This window comes from Chelon labrosus, assembly GCF_963514085.1.
Source record: "Chelon labrosus genome assembly, chromosome: 8".
NCBI lineage: Eukaryota > Metazoa > Chordata > Actinopteri > Mugiliformes > Mugilidae > Chelon > Chelon labrosus.
Window position 1 is genome coordinate 14,954,704 of NC_140358.1, and position 21,664 is coordinate 14,976,367.

Sequence of the window (21,664 nt, forward strand, 5' to 3'; positions counted from 1 at the left end):
ATACAAAGAGTATAATCGACTCTACTTTTGCTAAAATTTTGCCAACACCATAATTTTTGCTCAACAGGGTTTGCTGTGCACCCTAATTTAAAACTGTGTTATCATAGTAAGAAGGAAAAAACTATCAATAGCTGCACACATACAGGAGAACTGTACAGGAGTAATAGTAATTTTGGCTGATCATCTTAATGATTCCTCGCTGACACCAGTTGTCTGTAAAGGTTGTGTGATGCTGTGTTTGACCTTGTGTATAGTTTGGGAAAAGGAATTTCCCCTGGTGAGAGAAAAAAGTCAACTATTAAATCTCAAAGTTTTTATTATTATTCATCATGCACTCGCTTTTGCTGATATCAGTTGTTTACCTTTTGCTGCACATCAGTGATTGGAACAGTTCAAGATTAGTGGTCAAGATGGGTAAATGATGTGCTAAATGAGGGCAATGCAGGTTAGGGCTATAGTAGGACTTCTCTCTTTTTTTTTTTACCTCTCTGTAAATTGGACCCTTGGGCCCTGCAAAAAAAAATAAAAATACTGCGTTTCCACGGGGAGGCCACGCGGGGCGCTGCTGCTCACCCAAACCCAGGACGTAGTATTCAAAGTTTAAGAGAGGCTTGCAGCAAACCAGGGAGCGATGGAGCGGAAAGTTGAACAGTAGTTATGAACCCAGAAAGAGCGTCCAAGTTGCGGAAATAACTTTCAGCTGAGGTTCACACTGTAGGTGTGATAAATCAGCTTGCTTGTTAATTTGCACAGCGTTTCTTGTGTGTCAGCTGTCAGCGGGCCTGTCAGTCGGTCAGTGAGTCCGCAGCGCTCTCTCAAATATCCTCACATCACAGCGGAGACACGGAGTGGGTGGGAGCCGGGTGCCCTGTGTGTGTGTGTGTGTGTGTGTGTGTGCGTCCGGTGCCCAGAGTGTGTGTATGTGTGTGTGTAGTGTAGTGTTAAGAACAGTACGGCAAGGAGTGGGGGAGCAAGCACAATGCGAGAAAGGAGTTGAGAGAAAGAGAGGGGAAGAGTTGAGTGAGAGAGAGTGAGTGAGCGAGAGTGAGAGACCTCTACGGAGAGAAGGAGAGAGAGAGGGGAGGAGAGCTCCGTCTCTCCCGGTGCACTTGGCAGTCTAGTTGCGGGCTGCTGTGCTGTTGCTGTCGTGGCGTGGCTGGTCGCGCCAGGCGGGGAACTTCACCACACTGGAGCCCGGAGTCCCACTCTCTCACCTGCGCAGTTCGGAGCTGCCATGGGTCTCTCGCCAGGATTTACTGTCCTAATTATTTTACCGGCCTTTCTGCTGCACACCAGCGGCCTTTACATCGCCAGTAGCGTTGGTAAGTACAGTCCACTTTAACGTGGCCAGTGTTTATATTGTTCTCCGTATCTGATGATCTCTTATCAGCAGGGCTGCACTGCACGGGGGCTCTTTCTGCGCTCACTGGAAGTGTGGAGCTCATCGCAGCAGCGTGGCTCTGTCCGCTTTCTCCCGCTTGTGTTTAATTTTTGGCACGCTTTTGCAGTTTTTGCACACACGCAAAAAAAAAAAAAAAACAGTGTAGCAAACATTTGCAACTTCTGTGTGTCCTGCTGTGGTGCTTGCAGCGACTTCCCGTCGGTCCCTCAGCGGTGCAAGCATTGTTGTGATTTGCTTTTTCTCATTCAGGGGATGATTTTATCTGGGGTGTAAAGGGGCATCAGATGCACCGGCTTACTGTCGGATTTTTTTTTTTTTTTTTTTTTTGCGGGGAAGTAGCCTAACATTATCTGATCCGGCCGCTGTCGCATCTATCGATCTGTCACAGGACGCTGGAGTCGGATGTCAGCCTATAGATCACACTGTTATCAAATCATTCCTCCAACATGGAGCTTAAAGAAATATTAACAGCGCGTGTTTGGTTTTATCCGTCGGGAAACTTTATAAATTAGATATGATGGGTGGATACTCAACCGATATACAGCAGCGTGACGGGGTAACAGTCTTGGACTGTGTGATGGCATTGACACCGTGAAGTGGCCTTGGATCAGTGTGTTGTGAGTGTGTGTGTGTTAGCAGGCAGGTGTGTTGGTGCGTGGGCGCTGGAAGCGTCTCTCAGGTCGCCTCCAAAATGCACCTGTATTGTCACTGTCACGTGTGAACTAGAGTGTTTTTTTAATCGAATTAAATACCAGATGCATTAACTGTGTGGAAATTCAGTCTGTGGAAATATCGTAAATTAGATACAATAGTGATAATGTTGAGAGAAATGATTGAACGCAGTGTAATCTGTAGTTATAATACTAAGCACTTGATTAATGCTGATTTGAGATACCGGCTCATCTTTTAACGGCTGCTCAGTCGGTGCCGAGGTTATAGAAATCTTTTTTTTTTTCTTCTCCTCCGGATCGAGCAGCTTGCAGTGATAAAACGGCGTGAGAAAGCCGCAATTAGCACTTTGATCTTGTCCTGGCTTTCCTGGTGACAGTGGAAGGGCACAGAAGGTGTCAGGAGCGCAGCGCGCACTGCTGAGGCTGCCTTTCCAAACGCGCACTGCCGAGCTCCGGGGTCGCCTCTGGGTTCATGGGTGGGGCTGTGTGTGTGTGTGTGTGTGCGCGCGGGTGAAAGGTTAATGCTTTTATTTTAAAATTTATTATTGTATTCCCTTTGACGCAACTTGGAATAAGGAATAAATAATTCCGTGGCAGTCCTGACATTTTTCTAATCCCTCATTTTCCATTTTCCGTCCCTCTGTTCACCCTCTACCCGTGACTCCCCATTTTCTCCACTCTTCTCCCCATTCTTTTCCCATGACGTCTCCTCCCCTCCATTCTGTTCTCTGTTGCTTTATCTTCAACCACTACTATTTCTTCCATATTTGCACATCTTACTCACCTAATAACATTCCTTCCCTCTTTCTCATCCCTCGCCCCCACCCCACCAAACTGTCCTTCTCCTAGACTCCCTGCAGCATGTCCTGGGGGAGTATGGACTGGTTAGGCCAATCAGTGTGGACGCAGAGGGCCGCTTCCTGTCACACGCCATCTCGGCTGGCCGCTTGGCAGGAGGGCAGTCCCGTAGGCGCCGGAGGAGGGAGGTAGGAGAAGGCAATGATGAGTGGGAAGGACCACGAGAAGCTGAGGAGAACCAAGAGCCTGTGGCCCGTCAGGGAAGACTTTATTACAATGTCACTGTCTTCGGCCGGGAGTTCCACCTGCGTCTGAGCCACAACGCCAGGCTGGTGGCCCCCGGAGCCAAGATGGAGTGGCGAGATGACAGCGACAGCATCCGGCACTCTGAGCCACTGCAGGATGAATGCTTGTATGTGGGTGACATCACAGACGCACCAGGAGCCACTGTGGCTATCAGCAACTGTGACGGCCTGGTAAGTGGACAAGCTGTGTCACCTGTGATCTGCTCTTTGCTTTCTGGCTGCTGTAGTTTAGTATATAGCTCACTGTGTGGACATGTGTGTGTGGACAGAATCATGTGATCCAAAGCAGGATATTCTGAGCTCCTCTTTCTGGTTGACCCTAAAGCTCAGGGATTTTTATGGGGTCAACTTTGATTTGCATTACTGCTCTCCCGTTTGTCCTCTAAACACCAGGCCTGGCCTAACACCATCCCTGCCATGACAAATACCTGAGTCACGTTTTTATCCCCCCTCTCTGTCCTCTGCCCCTTTTAATTTACTCATGTACCAGGGCAGGGGGAGTGAGGTTTATTAAGGGACAACACTGATGTTCCAGAGAAAACCTCAGTATTTATCACCATCTGCTTTATGAAGCACATTTAGCCGACTTGTACTACATATAGGTAAGAATCAATGGACAAATAGCTGACACCACAACTCAAATTTAAACTGCCACCATAAAATATTTTAGTTGCACAGCAGTTGCTCAAAAAGCCTGATTTGTAAATGCTTTTAATAGAGCTGATGATGAATAGAAAAAAAGGGAAGGAGATGGCAAACAGTTGGTGAATGGCTGTCAGTAAGGGAGAGAAGTGACGGTGTGAAAACTGTGCACAGGAGCTGAGATGCAGAAAGATGGAGGCCAATGCTCGAGGAAGAGGTGTAAGGTGACAAGTGTGAGAGATGAGCCTCAGGGCAGAGGAAAAAAAAAAAAAAAAAGAGGCACATTAATATGGGGAAATATGCACATCAAGTTATGTACAGGGAATTATTAAATTTGGGGGGAGGAGTTCCCCTCATTAGGAGAAGTGTTCATTAGTCAGCCAGATCAGCCCACCACTGGAGCTGAACAGCAGCAACTGGATCCGTTTAGGGTTGAGGACACTGGGGACTGAGCGAGCAGCTGAGAGAGCAGGCAAGGAGCCAGGACAGCACCGGCCTGACATGCCCACTTAGCTTGACACCAGCCAGTGGCAACTCACTGCTGTTTCTGCTTACTCCCGTCTGTCATTTCAGAGCCTATTGGCGATAGGCCTTTCAAGGAAAGGTTAGTGGCAAAGCGTAGCTGGTTATAGATAACAGATCAGTCAGTACCAATGACTGGACTGTTCAGTGATCCACCGCACTATATTTGGATAAGGATATGTTCAGTCTGTTTTATGTTGACGTGCTTGAGTAGTTACGTGCTTGAGTAGTTCAGTGTAATAATAATCTCCTGTTGATAGTGGGGCAACGATGAGATACATTTCTGTTGAGTAGAATTTAAGAGATGGAGAAGAACATTAACAAATTTAATTGTTTGCGAAGGGCACCTGCATGGATTAATTTCTGCAGTTTTTGGCGAGTATTAGTCCTGTAGCGCAATGTTTTTCAAGGAGTTACTGGTGGAAACACTCAAAGAGTCGAAGCAATGCATCAGTGGAGGCAGTGGAGAGGGGGGCTGTAAGCTGGCAAACATGGCAGTCTTCTCTCCAAGTTACATTTTCCCATCCATCCATTATCTAGAAATACTAAGGGTGCTGGAGCCTATCCCAGCTGTCATTGGAAAGGTTGCTAGTCTATCACAGGGACGTTCCATTTTTGTAAAAATACGATATTTTCATTAATATGTTTTGTTGCAATGTAACCGCTTGCTTTTATATATATATTTGTCAGTTTGCCACAGAGCAAACCGTTCTCTGTAGGTTGAAAAGCCCAACTAGCGAGACAAATCAAGTTACTTTCTCCTAAGTATTAGGACTTTTTTACAAGAAAACAGTCTCTTTGTGCTTCGTCTCCTTCACATCAGCTCTGTAGGAAAACACTGACCAAAGTCACATGTGACCTTCATACAATTCATCTTTGAATCTATTCATTTGATATAGCTAGCTTAGCCTAAAATGAATTCCAGCTTAATTTAGGTACTTTAAACATAAAAGACATTTGCTATTTAATTTATTTTGTGTCGTAGTAACAGCTGTTAAACGTGTACGTACAGTATATAATCACATTAATGCTGTCTGCTTGCGTTTAATTTCTCTCTGCCCTTGAACAACTCGCGTCATTAATAATCACTTCTTACAACCTCTTCGGGCATGCCAAGAAATGCAGCCAAGCCTTGCCTTGCTCTGCCCATATCTGCCTTTGTAAACCCAGCAGAGGCAGCACAGCTCTGCCCTGCTATACCACCTCCACCATTGACCCACACACCTGGGTAGTTTGTTTGTGCCCTCTGCTGCCATTCAGTGCTAATACTATTAATAATCATAATGATAATATTACTAATAATGTTGGGGAGGAAGGAAAAGAAGAGATAAAAGGAGGTTTATTACAAGATGTGCCAAATGACTATAAATAAAAGAGCAGAACTGAGTGCAGGGAAAAAGGAAAATCTTTGACTGGACAAATGACCTTTGGAGGGAATTGGATTTCTATGGAGCTGAAGCTGCTGTGAAGCTGTGATCAGCTGGTTAGTTCTCTGGATGACTAAGAGGAGGCAACACAGTGTACACTATGAGAACTGAACAGTGTGTGTATGTGTGTGCGTGTGGTTTTAGTCCTCAGTGCAGGGCAAAATGAAATTAAACTGCAGCTGAGACTGTGTTTCTGTGTTTCTGTGTTTGTGTGTGCGGAATGGCGGACCGTGTGCATCAAACAAAATAACTCATAAGCTTATTATGTTTCCACTTCATACATAAACGCTGGCGTGTACAGGGTGTATTCATATCTAATTGATATTAGGACGTAGGGTATAGTTATTTCTTGTGGCTTGTATAGTATTAGTAAGTGCATTTAATAGCAAACCGTAACGGCTTGTTTTTATTTAAGATATTTTAATATGTCTTGGTATGAAAAGCACAATAAAGCTGAATTTAACTGCGCTGGTTTCAGGGCCTTGCTATTGGACACTTGCTCTGATAAATGGCAACAGATTAGTTTACCTGTTAGGCCATAAAACAAAGGCTGCAAATAGTTCACCAGAGATTGTTCTGTATTTGATTGTCAGCCCTTAATTCTTGTTAAATAATCAAAATCGTACAACAACTCAAAACAGCGTGTTTTCAGGATTAAGCTTATCTAATTAATGTATGCAGCAACACATGACTGAAAACAGTTTCATTTTGAAAATGCTCCTATTCAGTGATTAACGTTAAAGGTGCAGTGTTATTCTAGGTGTTATATTATAGATCTGCTATACGGGCGGTGGCATATATTATATGAAACCACTTGCTGAAGTGCAGGTATACTGTATGTTAGTATATTTTTTGCTAATTAAAAAATATCACATTGGATTGTAAACAATTATTTTAGCGTCAAATTTAATTGGAAGAAACACCTGCATCCCATATTATTATTATTTTTTTTGACAAAGAAGCAGAAACTGCACTAAAACTGGGAACTCGATTCCCAAACTTCTCTTCCATGTGGATGTTAATCCGTACTTGTGTGTGTGAGGCTTTCTTGCAGCCTTACAGTATTTGAGATGTGGAGACTGTGTTGGCCTGTTTTTGTTCACATGTGGGTGTGAGTTCAGGTGTATTTGTGTGTATCTCATGTTGGACGTCAAGTGTCAGCAGAGCCCCCGCTTCAGAAGAGACAGAGCGGCACAGCGATGGGAGATCAAGGGTTACCAAATTATTTATAATTTCCTTTTTTATAAAACAATTTTGTCACTGTGAAACTCTGAAGTAGTAAAGTGAGCACCGTCACACTGTACACAGTGTGCTTGCACTGTCTGAGACGAATGCTGTAACCTCTCAGCCAGAGATGCGTTGGAAGTTTATTCATTTTCATCAAATAAATCAGTTCCACTAGTCTATAATGAAGGCCTCTACACTTGGCTTAGTCAGAACAGGTTTTCCCTGCAAAGTGCCGAGTTTCTCCCTCACTTAGTCATGCTTTGACAAGGTAAAGTGGTCTGATCCTTGAAACAGCCACAGGCACAGACGGAAACAAATGTCCTGTTGAGAGCAATAAGTGTTAAAAAGTATGCAACTAATTCTCAACTTAAATGCTTAGCGCGGGCCAATGTGACCAAAAAGAAGTTAAAAACAAAACTGCAAAGGAAATTTTTGGAAGATGAAACCAGAGCCATTAAGGAATAATTTATTCAATTAGTCAGTTAATCTACTGACTGTTGTTCCAATTAGTCGATTCATTTTTATTAATGAGGAACACTTGCACACACCTTTGCCTCTTTCTGAGGCACAAAAATACCTAGAAAATGTGTGGCATATTTTAACATGACATTAAGAATGATGAAACATTTTCAAACTTTTACATTTGCCTAATGATACTATTCATCACAAAGTTCAAGATTTAGGTATTTATGGTGCAATTAGGAAGGAAGGAGTGTTGTTTACAATATTCTGCCTTTAATTAGCACAGGCATGGTTGAATATGATTTTAATCTCAGTGACTTGTTCGGATTGTAACTAGAAATGTACCCTATTATTTATCTGCACAGACTTAGTGTGATGTTGGAAATGGAAATTTACCTAGTTTAGTTTTATGAGGCCATATTCACATAAAGTGCATATAACTTGCAGGGGTGCCGTACTACGCAATGGATAAGGACTCAACGAGGCACTGAACATCAACTAACAATCACGGTTATAGTCCAAATACTCTTACAGCTGTCTTGTTGTCACCTAACTCAGGAAAAAAATACAAAAAATAGATATATTTAACTATAACTACTTAACCGGAAAGGACAAATACATGTACAACTACGATGACTGAAGTAGTATCATTAGACAACAGACCTTTAACTGTTCCTTTAACTAAAATAAATACTTTTAATTATCACGTAAAATGTTAATAATTGCCATGCATGTTGCAGCTGTAGATCACCGTGGGAAGGTAGGGTCACACAGGCCAGAACTCAAACTGTGGGAAGTGATCTTCAGGTAACAGAGGAAGTGTGTGACCTGTCATCTTGGGTTTTACTCCTGAAATCCAGGTGGAGGCACACCTGGATAGCAAAGCACGTGTTTCCACAGCTGTGATGTGCTCTTCACACCGTCACACCCGCGTGCAATAAACACACTGCGCACCTACAAATATGGTCAGATGCTCAGGAAAATGGCAGAGACAGCAAAAAAGAAAAGTTACTCTGAGCCATCTCTACCCTGCTGCATGACAAAAACCAGTGCACACATTTCTCTTATTGTCTCCACCCCTCGCTTCTCTCACTCCCTCGGTCTCGTGTTTCTTGGCCAGCAGCGGTAGCGGCAAGCAGGAGAGCTCTCCTAATGATGGTATTAAAAGAGTCAGGAAAATGACAGAGAAAGAGAAAGAAAAAGAATGTGGCAGACGGCTTTTTTGCTCCACAACACCCACAGATTCAGAGCTCCAGCGAAAGAGGAAAGAGACGGCAAGAGACGGTGTTCCTTTAGTGAACAGTCTTTGTCTGTTTTTAGCAACAGCTCTGCTCCTAAGCGCTGATCAGACAAGTGTTGATGAGGGTTAAGGGTATTGCCCGCTGTCTCTGCAGAAAAGAAGAAGACGTTCTCCATTTGCTTGTGTGGCCCTTTGTGTATTCTGATGTATTTGTGTGAACGTGTCTTTGAGACTGTTCATATGTGTTATTAGTACACAGCAGGAATGCTGGAAGGCACCGGTGTTATTTCGGTGCTTTCATTGAAAAGACCCAGACATCAACAAAAAGGAGAAATGCCAAAGCACTGACAGGTGTTTTATTCTATTTTCTGTGGGTGGGCATTTCATTCTTTGCTACAGTCGTCTTACTAATTCACCGTAATTATGTTTTGACTGTATGTCTGAGATGAAAGGTAATGTTACCTAACATTGCCAAGCCACTATACACACACGGTATGAACACACACACACACGCACACACACATACACCCAGTTCCCAGCCAGCTGAGGGGTTAATCATGTGAGAGTGTGTTGACAGAGGGGCAGGCCAATCACAATAATAGCCTCAGAACTACGCTAAATGCCAGCGACACGGACACTTGCGCCAGCCATGCCCCTGGAACACACTCAGTCATTACCTCCGCATTAGAAGTCAATAAAGTAGGCAGCCGTGGGCTGAGCCAACCCATCCATCCATCCAGCCAGTCCAGCAGTTAAGCTTGGTCAGGCGTGGCAGCTCACTGGCCCCTACACTGTGTTATTCCACCCCGGGTCACACTATAAGCAGCTCTCAACTGTAATCAGCTCAAATTGAAATGATGACATCAATTACAGCACGGCGCACAGCTGTTATTGACCTGAGCCCTCACTGGCTGTGTAGAATAGGCAGTGAGTGGAGAGAGGGAGGGGGGAGAAAAAAAAAAAAAAAAAATAGCGGAGGGGTAAGGCCTTCAGGAACCGCAGGGCTGGAGGGAGGGCCGGGTGTAGGGAGGCCAGACTGCTGAGGCACGGTATGAATGAAGAGTCAGACAGCGAGAGAGCGAAACGTGTTCTCTGTATCTGATTGCAGGTTCCACCCTGCAGTGTAGCTCCACTCAAACACACAATTACTCAATCTAGAGCTATTATCAGACAGAGCGAGAGAGAAACGGAGGAAGAGAGGGAAAGAGAGCGAATCAGCGAGTCTGCCCATTCTGAGGAATGCTACACGGAGCGAACGAGTGCTTTTACCAGAGCTGTGATTACTGCCACTCACTCAGTGCACTTAACCAGCCCCCTTGCCGTTCTTTCCTCTCGCTCTGTCATTCACAGAGTGCTGGCTCAGAGCGTAAGGTTTGTTTGAGTGGTGGTTGAAATAACAGGATTCACCCAGGGAAATGGAGCAGTGGAACCCCGACAATTTTAGGGAAACACCTCAGCGATGATTATAGACTGTTATATAGATTTCTATACACTAACCTCCACCGAAGCAAACTGAAATGACGTGATGTCACAGTAAAATGGCACCGAGATAAAATGATTATAGGGCGATGGCTTTGTGTGTGTTTTAACAGTCGTATTACTTTTAAACAACTGCACATAATGACAAGGAACTAGGTGAGCTCAGATTCTCCGAGCAGGTAACTGATGATGATTGAAATGTGAATATAAGAGGATGTGCTTTGTCAAAATGAGGATTTAAAAAAAATTTCAAGGTCACGACTAAAAATTTTCCCATCATGTCTTAAATATTTCCAAGATATGGGTTATTAGTATAAAAGGGACAAACATGCAATTAGTTCTATCTATGAGGTCCAGATGGGCTCAGAATGTAGAAGCACAAAAAATAAATAAGGCATAGTCATGGAAAAGAATGCAATAAAATTAGACCGGTCCTATTTTGGAAATGCTTCCCTGCCTGGTGGACAGCCCCCTCCGGCATGCCTGTCAGTCAGTCAGTCAATCAGCTAGTCAGCCAGTCCCAAAGGCCGCAGGGCCATGCAGGAAACTGATCGATGCTAGCCACATCAGCAGTTCTGTAGGTCCCAGCAGCCTCTGTGGAGCGTCTTGGAAACAGGACGAGGCATCCCTCTCCTGTTCCTGCGTCTTAACAAGCCTTCTGCCTGCCTACCCCTGACTGACCCCGTCCACGTCTCCAGCGGCCGCGCTCTTCTACCTCCCGGCCACCACACAGGTGGCTTTGTACTCTTAAAGCTTCCGCCTCGTCTGGAAGTTTTCCCCACGTAATCCTCACAAACAAAACACAACACGAGACGGCGAGCGGAAGAGACAGACAGGAGGGAGAGGGGGGAGGGTTGGAAGATGGCGGAAAACGAGAGTAACTCAAAAGGGGAGAGGGAGGCAGAGCGCAGTGGAATCTTAATGCGCCCGAACCTGAACAGGAACGACGGCGACATCGCAACCGTCACCACCTGCTCAGTGCCCGGTCAGAAGGGATAGAATATGGAGGGGGGAGCGGGATGTCCCTTTCCTTCTTATAACCCCTCAATTAGCACGACAATTTCTGCTTTTTGCCGTCTATTCATCTAATCTGAGGTCACTTTCCTGCTTCCTGAAGAACACTTCTGACTGATCATGGATATTTTATGTTTCCTAGTTGCTTTCGCTGCGTGTGTGCTCACTTGAACTCCATACACACTAAAAATATGTGCTTTTTGTCCTAGCCTGATCTTATTAGTTGTATTTGTTCTTTCTCATTTCTGTTTACATGTGCAGAGCTTGTCTGCGTCTCTGCATCTCCGTCTGCATACAGTATCTGTGGCTGAAAATCATTTTGCTTAGTGCAGCAGGCAGCTAAGCGGCAGGAATCGCACCTCATAACAGAACCTCACACCCTCCTCATCTTACTAAGGCTTCCTGTTTTTGTTTTCTGCAATAGAAAAATAATCACTTTTTCTCTTCCACTGTATTATGTTTGGGGGTTTTTGCCAGTGCATGAGGATCTTGGGAATTGTTACTGTACCAGCATATGTAATATATTATATAATAATATATTGTATTCTAATAACTGACTCTGTGGGGGCTGGAGTGAAGCAGCAGAAACAAAGAAACACATCTAGCGCTTTGATCACTGTGACTGATCGTCTGCCAACTTGTACAGGGAATGCTTTGGATACTGCCTTACATTTTATATAATCTGTTTGCCAAGAAGCAATGGAGACTTTCAGATGACCTTGTCCATGTAAAGTACAGCGTGAGCTACGGTATAGCTGGGCTTCCAGCGTGCGCTGACTGCATCCTCTGAATATCTTATCAACACCTGCAGCAGGTGTTGATAAGATATTTGGCCCTGTCGAGGGTGTAGCTGTTTTGGAAATGGGATTGACCGTGATGAAAGAGAAATTGCTGGACGGCAATGGGAATTTTGAAGCGGTTTCACCTTTTGAATCATCATTGTTGGAACTGTTGAAGGAAAAAACAATCCAAGTCTTAGTTCCAAGTTTGCTGAAGTGGTGGAGGTTTATTGGAGTTCCAGGTCATGGTGAGCCTACCGACACAGAGTGGTTCTGAGACCAGAGACTGACCCTGAATGCAGGGCCAGAGCACAGATATACCCTGTCCCCGGGTGTGGTTGCAGACAGTTCCTGATTAGATCATATAGTGGATGTATATTGGTCAGTTGAGGGCAACTTTACACAGGAGGGTGAACTCAGGGGGCAGGGGTGGCTCCCAGACAAGGTCAAAACATGAGGCCAAAGGGCAAAAGGAGAGACACTCAGGTAGTATGATCAAGGCTCTGATCAGCAGGGGAGAGGAGATGGGGAGGGTAGACAAAGGAGTTTGATCAGGAAACTCTGATCGGCAGGGGAGCAGAGACAGGAGAGATCAACATATGGTTGGAATTGCCCCAGACGTGTCAATTCCTAATGTCTCTTCGAAGTTTACTTCTTCAGAACTAATTTGTTTTTTTTTGTCAAAGACTAAGGAACATTGACCTCGCCCTGTTTAAGACTTTCTCATCTGTTGGGCTCTATAGCATGCGGTGTGTTGAGCTATCTTCAACCCTGTTGAAGTACGTGTATTGAGTACGGGGCTGCTCATTCATCAAGAAAACGAAAGTATGTTGTATATTTGCTTTCTGCCACATTCTGGCACCTGTTTTGTGTTTTACCTGGAGTTGATGAAAGCATACACGCTCAACATTGGGGCTTAGGGCTGTTTTTTTTGTGTAAATGTTGCAACTTAGATGTTGTCACTTCATACTGAAAAAGTAGTTTTTCTTCCACGTCAAGTCGGAGAATGTCCTTGTGACCTCATCACGTGACTCAGATCATGTGATTTAAGATTGCTCCAAACGTCATGACTGATGAAGACAAGACAAGATGTCACATGTATTTATTTTTTTTTTTTTGTGCAGTAAACTTGTAAAAATTGGAGCCCTGCTGTGTGAGAGCCATGTGTACTTGGTTTCAATATTTGGTCTTTTTCAGCTCAGCACCTGCCCTTGTTCAGGCTGCCGTATGATTGCTAGAAAAAATAATTTTTGTGTGCGTGTGTGTGTGTTGGGATTGGGTCAGTATATTGTTAAGCCATGTAACATAGCAGCATAGTGAATATTCAGTTTTTCTATAATTTGTCTTTATATGCTTTACACCACCCAGCTCTTTTTTTCAAGGGTAGGTTACAAGCCCGTGTATCTGCTCTGCTGAAATGTCCTTCATCTCCAGGCTCTTTTCTGCAGCCATCCCTGACCTCTGGCCTATAGGAAGGAAAGAAGATCCCAGCAGCGATCGATACAGAATCAGGTTAATTGTAAGCTGTTTCTTAGAGCACCACGTATGTTTGCATTTGTGTAAGTGCTGCTCAGGTCTCCCACACCGAGATGTCTCTGTTTATGTGGTGGCATTTAGTGCATAAAATAAGAACGAAGGAGCAAAAGATAAATGACAAAATAGCTGCGCTGTCAGGCATTGTCCATTGGTTTTATTTATGACCCCAGCCCAAACTACGCATCCTTATAGATGCAGTCCTTTCTCTTTCTCACGCAGACGCGCGGCTCCTCTTGCAGTGCGATGATCGACAGCATCACTTGGAACACAAAAGGAAATGATTTTTTTTTCCTCACAAGCTAATCCTTTGCCTCTCTCTTTCACACGCGCTGACACTCAGACACAGACACACTGGGGAGAGGGGACTTATTGTCAGGTTGTGCTCTATCTCCACAGTTTATTTCTAATCCTCTTTCTCCCTTTCGCCTCCACCCACACAAACCACCACCACCCAGACCGTAGTCTAGTAGCTCAGTCCCAAGACTGCGATCCACTCCACAAGTTCTGATCGTGGCCATATCTGGGAGACACTTTACATGGTGAGAGGGGAAGGAGATTGCTGGGTGAGGGGAAGGAGATGAGCAATGAGATACAATTGAAATGAGACACACTGGAGAGGAGAGACTAATGGAGGAATAGAACAGAAGGGGTTGTTCGTTTTTTTTCCTCGCTTTATGCTCTAGTTGCCCTCCTCTCCTCTCGTCTCCTCTCCCCCTGCAGCAGCAAGGTTTTTGCTCTCAGGGCGGGTGTGGCTGCAGCTGACTCTGATGCGATGTGATGGGACCCTCCTCTCTGGCCTTTTTTTTGCTGGTGTGTGACAGCATGAAGCCGTCATCCACCTCTGCCTCTTTTCCCAACGGATCTCTTCATTTCTCTCAAATCTCTCAATATCTAGCTTCGGTGTGTCTCGTCTCTCAGTCTGTTTGCATGGTGTGAATAGGGATATTGGTCTGTGCAGAGGTCTGTGTACTGTTCAGATCCGCTGATCATAAAGTACCACTATTTGTGGCTAAAGCACAACAAATAAAGACTAACATCTATTTAATTTAACAATTATTCTTCTATCCTCGAAGAAAAATTCAGCTTTTCTGTTTTTTGAGGGGCTTGAGATTACATTTATTCTGTTTTGCTAATATGTTGGCTGTATTTTTAGAGCAGCGTTGCCACTTTTCAACAGCCACACTGAGCTCAACGGAGGTTTTCTCTGATCAAAGCATTTCTGAGCTTGGAGGGGTCACTGGGAGCATTCAGAGTCCTCCACCGTGTACAGGCTGTTTAAGGCCAAGTACAAGTTCTCAATAATGCTTATATTTATTTTTAATTTTTTTATGTCGTTTTTGTGTGGCTGTGCTGTGTTTGGACCAAAGGAGCCGGGGCTTTCCTGAAGCACTGAGCTCCAGGGTCGGATGTAATGGGACCATTCACAGTGCTCGTGCACTCGTACTGAAGGTCGAGGTGTGGTAGGTGTCAGGGATTACTGTTTTTATAGCCCCCTCTTTTGAAAATTGAATGTTAGGCCTCACTCTGCCCGGCATGCCTTATGAAAAGCTGCTTTTTAAGTCGAAATGCCAATTGTGTAGATTGGAGAACCAGTGTTATACTGCTACCATCTCTACGGAGCTCACCTGCTCTAACTCTTAAGCAAAAATCTGCGTTTAGACATTATTTTTAAAGTGTGATCTGGCTTGTTGTAAGTCATCTGATGTTCTGGTGTTGGACAAAGAAGAGAACACAAAAATGACCAAAAACTACTGCTACTTCAACGTTTATTTGAATGTTCATTCACTTTAAAAGCGATTCGATCCCACTGACCCTTATGTGAAAAATTCTTGCCTTTACAACGGAAATAAATGTATTTTCAGCCTAGTACAAAAATGCCTTTGGTCTCTATAGCCAAATTCCATGTTCATGACAACTGTGTGGAGGGATGACTTGTTGCATAACTCACCTGAATGACTGGTGAGTTTCGTCACAGGTTGATAGCTGTCTGCCTGCCTCAGCTGTTCTCAACACTGCTCAAACACTGTTGTGAGTTCAAAATGCCCTAGACAACTTAAAACGACTGTGTCCCACATTATTTGGCCCTTAAAATATTCCAAAATACACTGTTTCCCCAGATCAGTTCTGGTGGTTAAATAAAATTAAGTCTCAGATTGTGGCCAGAAAAAAATAGGTGGATAAACTACTGGTGTCTGTCACACAAAAAGCCTGTCAGCTACTTGTTTAATGAATTCAGTAATATGGTAATGCAATTTTCAACACTCTAGACAAGTAATCCAGGACAGCGAAGTAGCCCGAATGTTGTCCTGTTTCTGTTATGCTCGCGTGAGCATGTGGTTTTGTCCTTGCATATTTAAAGTATGCTTGCAAATGTTTCACAGCAAAAGCACGGTATCAGCAATGATGTGTCAGTTTCAGTCTGCTCGAGGCCTTTTAACGGTTATAAGAAGTGAAACGGTTTTATTTATCACTTTAAAGAAGCAACTTTCAAGTCTCTAATATACTATGAACCAGACTCTAGTGAAGGCCTGTTACCTTTACTAGGTATTTTAAGAAAAAAGAAAGAAAAAAACTTGACTGTAGTTGTAGTGACTGTAATTATACTATAGAGACCCATACTCACACTTACCTAAGCCCTATGGGGGATCTCTACAGCCGGTTTTGAACATGAATACTTTTTGAAAGAGTATTACAATAAACAATATCTTACACCCGTTTGAAGCAACTACTATAATTCTCAGTTTCTGAGACTGAAAAGCAAAAGTGTTTCACAGTGTTATAGTATTACTCAACACACTTGGTTTGAACATCGTCATTTCCTCCAAATGTTTTGTAAGGTATTACTCACACCATCTTTGTTAAATCACTGGCTGTCACCTTCGTGGGTTTCCCACCAAACTGGCTTAATTGAAAATAAAAATGGTCTAATAATTTCTGCCACATAAAAGTAACCTTCCAATTACAGCTGATCACAGGGGATTTGTTGTGCTGATAGCTCTGTGAGTTTTATACTGAGCCAGGAATCAAACGGGGGACTTGTGTTCCTGTTCTTGGCAGTTCACAGCTGGTTTGTGTGTGGTTTTTATTTATTTATTTTTCTTATTAACACTGGTCGTTATGCATGCGTCTCTAAAACTGCAGGTTTACCAGCTTAAGAAAGGATGACATGAGAAAGGCAGAAAAAGGAGATCAGATTAGGTTGATGTTTTGGACCGACGCCCATTTTTTTTTCTTCTCCTCTCTCCACTGCCCATCCGTCATTATCTCTCTTTTACCCTCTCCACGTCCCTCGCCATCCCTCCCACTACAGTGCATAGAGGTCATAGCCCTGGCTGAGCCACAAGCTGTTGTTGCTTTAAACCGACCACTCTACCTGCTAATGTTACCGACGATCCCAATTTATCATGTTACTCCCAAGCCCTGCGTGAAGATCTCACACACACACACACACACACACACACTCGGCTTTAATCTTGCAGCAGAAATATTGAACAACATGATATCTGGATTGGTTATTTCATGACAGTTGTAACGCCAACCTGGGGTGGCATTAATCCCCTTTGTATTATGCTAACAGACCCATTTTTTTATGTTGATTAAATCAGTGTTGAGGTATTTTTGCGCACCCACAGCTGAAATGGTAATGTGCTCCAAAACCTTTATTTTTTCATATGCACTGTATCAGCCATGCACATAATAGGCCCCAGATGCTCACACTTTGATCCTCCATATGGATTTTGATCTGCTAAGAATTTTCTACCAGTTTGGACTGATTTAAAGGTGCTCTGAAGGGTTACTCAAGTAATATAAAACATAATTCTGACTGACGTCTGAACGGTGCAGGTATCAAAACACAGTCTGTGAATAAATGTTTGAAATATTGCCCAATAATTACACAATTGTTTGTACTACAGGTACAGTTTGATCCCTGGTAATGCAAATTTTAAGGGTGAAAAATGATCTACGAGGCATAACTTAAGCTATTTTGCTCCAGAAGAAATGTTTTCTTCATGCGTCTTAATGAAGAGTCATTTTTTTTTGGTGTTTGCCATCCTCTTCTCTTATAACAAACAAAGCGCTTCTTGTGTGCCAGAGCATTTTCAGCGAAGTGTTCAGTTAAACTGGCTATAAATGTTAAAGAACTGCTCATAAATTGTGGTAAAGTGGGCAAGAAGTGACATGAAAATATCAGGGAGTTCCGGTAGAAATGCAACAGCTGGGATGTTTGTTTTTGGAACGCATTTGTTTAATCTCATTTCTTCCCAAATGTCGCTGGACAATGCGGCTGTCTGTTTCAAGCAGCTGTTTCTGAAGCTCATCTCTCAGTGTCTACTGAGGAGGGGGTGGTTGAGGCAGGGGTTGGGGGTAATTTGGTTAGAGGAGGTAACTATGAGATATGGTGGAGAGGAAGGCAGGCTTTTTGACACAGCCACTCGCTGGTGCTGTGCTGTGATGTATAATGGCAATACGAGTGAGCTTGCAGAGTGCAGAATAGCCTGCGCCGACTGCACGCGCGCACACACACACACACACACGCACACAGCAAATTGCAAACAAATTGAACCTATAGGCTTTCCTTCCACCATATGAAGTGCTAAGCACAAGCCCATGTGTGTTCTCAGGATTAAGGTGTCTGTTTGATCTGTGAAAGTATTACAAGAAGAAGAAGAACGTGGAGGATGTCTCTCAGCAAAATTGCATAAAATCCTTTTCCACAAGGAGCTCAAGTCATTTTTGCTCTCTTTCAGAATATGATAGTTTAAGTGGCTTTTGCTTGAAGCCCAGGGCCGGCAGCGCTCCGCTCAAAGCAGAAGTGAAAAGGGGCTGATTTCCTCCCAGACAATGTGATTGTATAAAACTGTGGCTGTTGACTCTGCTTCTAGGCCTCAGTAATTGGGGGCAATAGAGGAGCATGGCGTTTCCCCTGTAGATGAAATCTCTGGTTTAGCTCAGACGGGGTGTGAATTACAGTGTCTACTGTATTCTACTGCTCAGGAAGAGATGTACGTGTGTTTGTGTGTGTGTGTGGCAGAACACATGTGCACAGGCACATATTTATTTGTTTGAAAGTGGTGGGATTCCCCCGGTGATTGCGAGTTTGATAGCTTGCCTCATCTTTTATTTTTCTGGTGGTGAGTTTTCTCTGAGGAGATGCTGTATAAATGTTTTTATTTATTTATTTATTTTCCGTTATGTGTGACTGCATGTGTGCCGTTTGTAGATCTGGGCTTAGAGTTATCTGTTGTCAACCAATATGCTCTATTAACAAAAGTCTGTGAATCAGATGTTGGAGTGGGGATACTGTGCAGACGTGTCAACGTTTTAATTGGCACTCACAAATATATGCAGTACAACATGTAGTCATGTATGGATTTGCACACTTGCTCAGCCTCGGGCTACATCCTTAACTCTTCCTCCTCGTCCCCTGTGTGTGCTTGAGTACGCACTGTTTATTTCAATAGCAGGGTGTGATTTTGCACGCAGTTTAATGAGGAGGCATTATAAAAGTCATGAGGAGACATAAACCCTAAACATAATGGGGCGTAAATGATTTAACAGTACTTCTTAACAATACACTTCTGTTTAATAGAATAACAACTGCAGTGCAGAATAAAGAAGCGGGTTAAGTTTAGTTTTTATTTAGACCGAATTGTTGCTCAACTTCATCCACAACAATATGAGACGGAAACACCGGCCCTGCTGCTTATAGGGAGGCATTGCATGGCAACAGTTTTTTTTTTATACTGTACGTCATATCAGTGGTGGAATTGCGAAACACATTACCAAGCGGTTCTCTATACAAAAATCTGATGAATTCAGAAAGATGACTGTTTAACCAGGGCTCGTTCACCCCTCGTAATCTGCTTTCTACCTTTGTCCAGGGGTTTCAGGGGACTGCACGTGGTTGAAGTTATTCAAAGGATATAATATTTTCAAATTTCCTTGTCATACTCTTATATTTCTTTTAATTTCACACAACAACATGATTGAAAAAATGTGTTGAAATGGATTAGAATTGAATTCTGCCTATCCCTTTTTATTAATTATGATGTGAGGGGGGAAAAGAAACATGTCTTCTTGTGGGGTATTAGTGCGCCCATACAGAAGCCAAAATATTCCAAGTGTTTCTGACAAATGAAGAGGAAAGTAATCTCCCTCTCTCCCTCTCCATCTCTCCCTCCCTCTCTCTCTCTCTCACATACACACACTTGCAAACACACCTCTCCCAGGCAGAGAAAGCGAAGCTTGGAGCATGCCTGGGAATATTCTTTCTCAATTTGCGTGTGAGTGCCATGAATACACGGGTGGTGGCGGAGGCCCTCCTTTGTCATGGAAACACCAATTTTTAATCTTGGGTCCTTAAACACATCACATCAGCTAACTAACTCGCTGGCTAATGCATGCACCCTGGTTGCATCTGACGTGTCTGTCTGATCCAGGCGTGTGCACGTAATGTTCGAAGCAACGGTGTGCAAAGAGGCATGAGACAAGCTGAGGTGCAAAAGATCAGACAACAACTGGGCTGTTCATAACATGTGGCTGTATTGGTACTGTGGCAAATCGGCATGCTGGAAACTGTCAAAGAGAAAGTGTTAACTGAGATTTGGAAATGAATAATTTTCTTCATGGCATGCGAAAAATAAAAAATACGGCAGACTGTGGAAGGATTAGCAAAACAAGCTTGACCTTACGGATGTGCTTGGTGAATGTGGAGTTTTTTCTTTCTTTTAAATCTGACTTATTCAGCCTGTTTTATTATTTAAGATTTGGTAAGAAAGAGGAATTGGCTCAGTGTAACTAATTAAAGCAGTTGGACAGTTCTTAAGGCTTTATGGAGCATCAAATTGTGCCTTTTTATTGTGGAATTTTTGACATGAGGCTGTGAATGTCGAGAAACTGGACTTAGGCCACACCCATTTTCTACATTTTCACAGGCGGCTCCGACGGTATCCCTGGCTACCGCTGGTAACCTTGGTGATACCGACGGAGATATGCTGCAGTCAGTGGGCGTTGCCAGGGCGTGATATGAAAGCATAGCTGGAGCAGTGCGTGTGTGCGCACGTATGCATGTTTATGTGTGTGCTTCTCTGAGATCCTGATAGCAGCCTCTGCCAGAGCCTTCATTTTGACATATCCTTTGATGACGGCATTGGCATTCGAGCAGCCACACACACATTAGAGGGGAAAGGGGGAGAGATCGAAGGAAAAGCTGTGAAATATGAAACAGGAGCATCTAAGTTCAGGTACCCTTGCATAAACATCTATTAATTAACTGAGGAAGGCAGCGGCTCGCGAGAGAACGTGTGGTTCTGTGTTTCTTTATAGTTGATATACTTCTGCTGTATAAACTGTGGTGTGCTCATGCCTCTCCCTGCAGGTCTGTGAGGCCTGTGAGAACCATGACGGGTCCCTCTGTGTTTGATTTATGGCCGAATAACTGTGCTTCATCAACAGTATTGTATACTGTATCTCCACAGAAGTACAGCTACACAGCATGGTCACTAGTTTTATATTAGGCTATTAAGAATGAATAATAAGATAATCAATAGAGAAATTAGCACTTGGAGCTACGTAGTGTAAACTGCAGATTCAACCTGAATTACAGTACTCCTCGGGGAATAGTAAATTTAATCAGTTCTTAGGATTCAAAGACTAATTTAGGAAAAATTTGCACAGTAGCATTAGTTTTCTTTTTGCACTTAATTTCACTTCTTCTCACATTTTGCTTTTGTGAGTTTCGTGAGATTGATAAGACAATATAACAACGTGCTATCTCAGGCTAATGTACGGGAAATATCAGAGCAGAGTGGAGAAGATGCAGGCTGAAGCTAGCAGCTTCCCAGAGAGGGTTGAGGCGGAGGCCAGCGATGTTCACTCGTCTGTCGAGCACGCACACTGTCTGTCTTCCACCAGAGAAAGACTCCCTTGGCCTGGGCTGCCTTCATCAACACATTAGCAATATGCTGCGGCCAGCGTTTTTTGAGTTACTACAGAACACAGCGACGCTATCCAGAGACGGGGAAAATTTGAGAGGCGTGAAGAACATAGTGGCTACAGACAGAAATCTGTCTATTAGGACTGTAGTCGGTGACTGTGTTTAAAATTCTCAACCTTGCTTCGTTAACGTTTTCTTTCTCCGTGCTACCTTTCACTGATGCC

At 43.6% G+C, this 21,664-nt stretch overlaps 1 protein-coding gene across 1 annotated transcript in view; it reads left to right on the plus strand.

Annotated features, from left to right (window-relative positions):
• Positions 1–1,062: 1,062 nt before the first annotated feature.
• LOC311491480 (uncharacterized protein) overlaps positions 1,063–21,664 on the plus strand; it is a 107,018-nt gene continuing 86,416 nt past the window's right edge. Inside the window, exons 1-2 of the mRNA XM_084549408.1 lie at positions 1,063–1,322; positions 2,923–3,347. Of these exons, the coding sequence (XP_084405534.1) occupies positions 1,235–1,322; positions 2,923–3,347 (513 nt within the window). The 5' untranslated portion in view covers positions 1,063–1,234. The remainder of the gene's footprint in view (positions 1,323–2,922; positions 3,348–21,664) is intronic.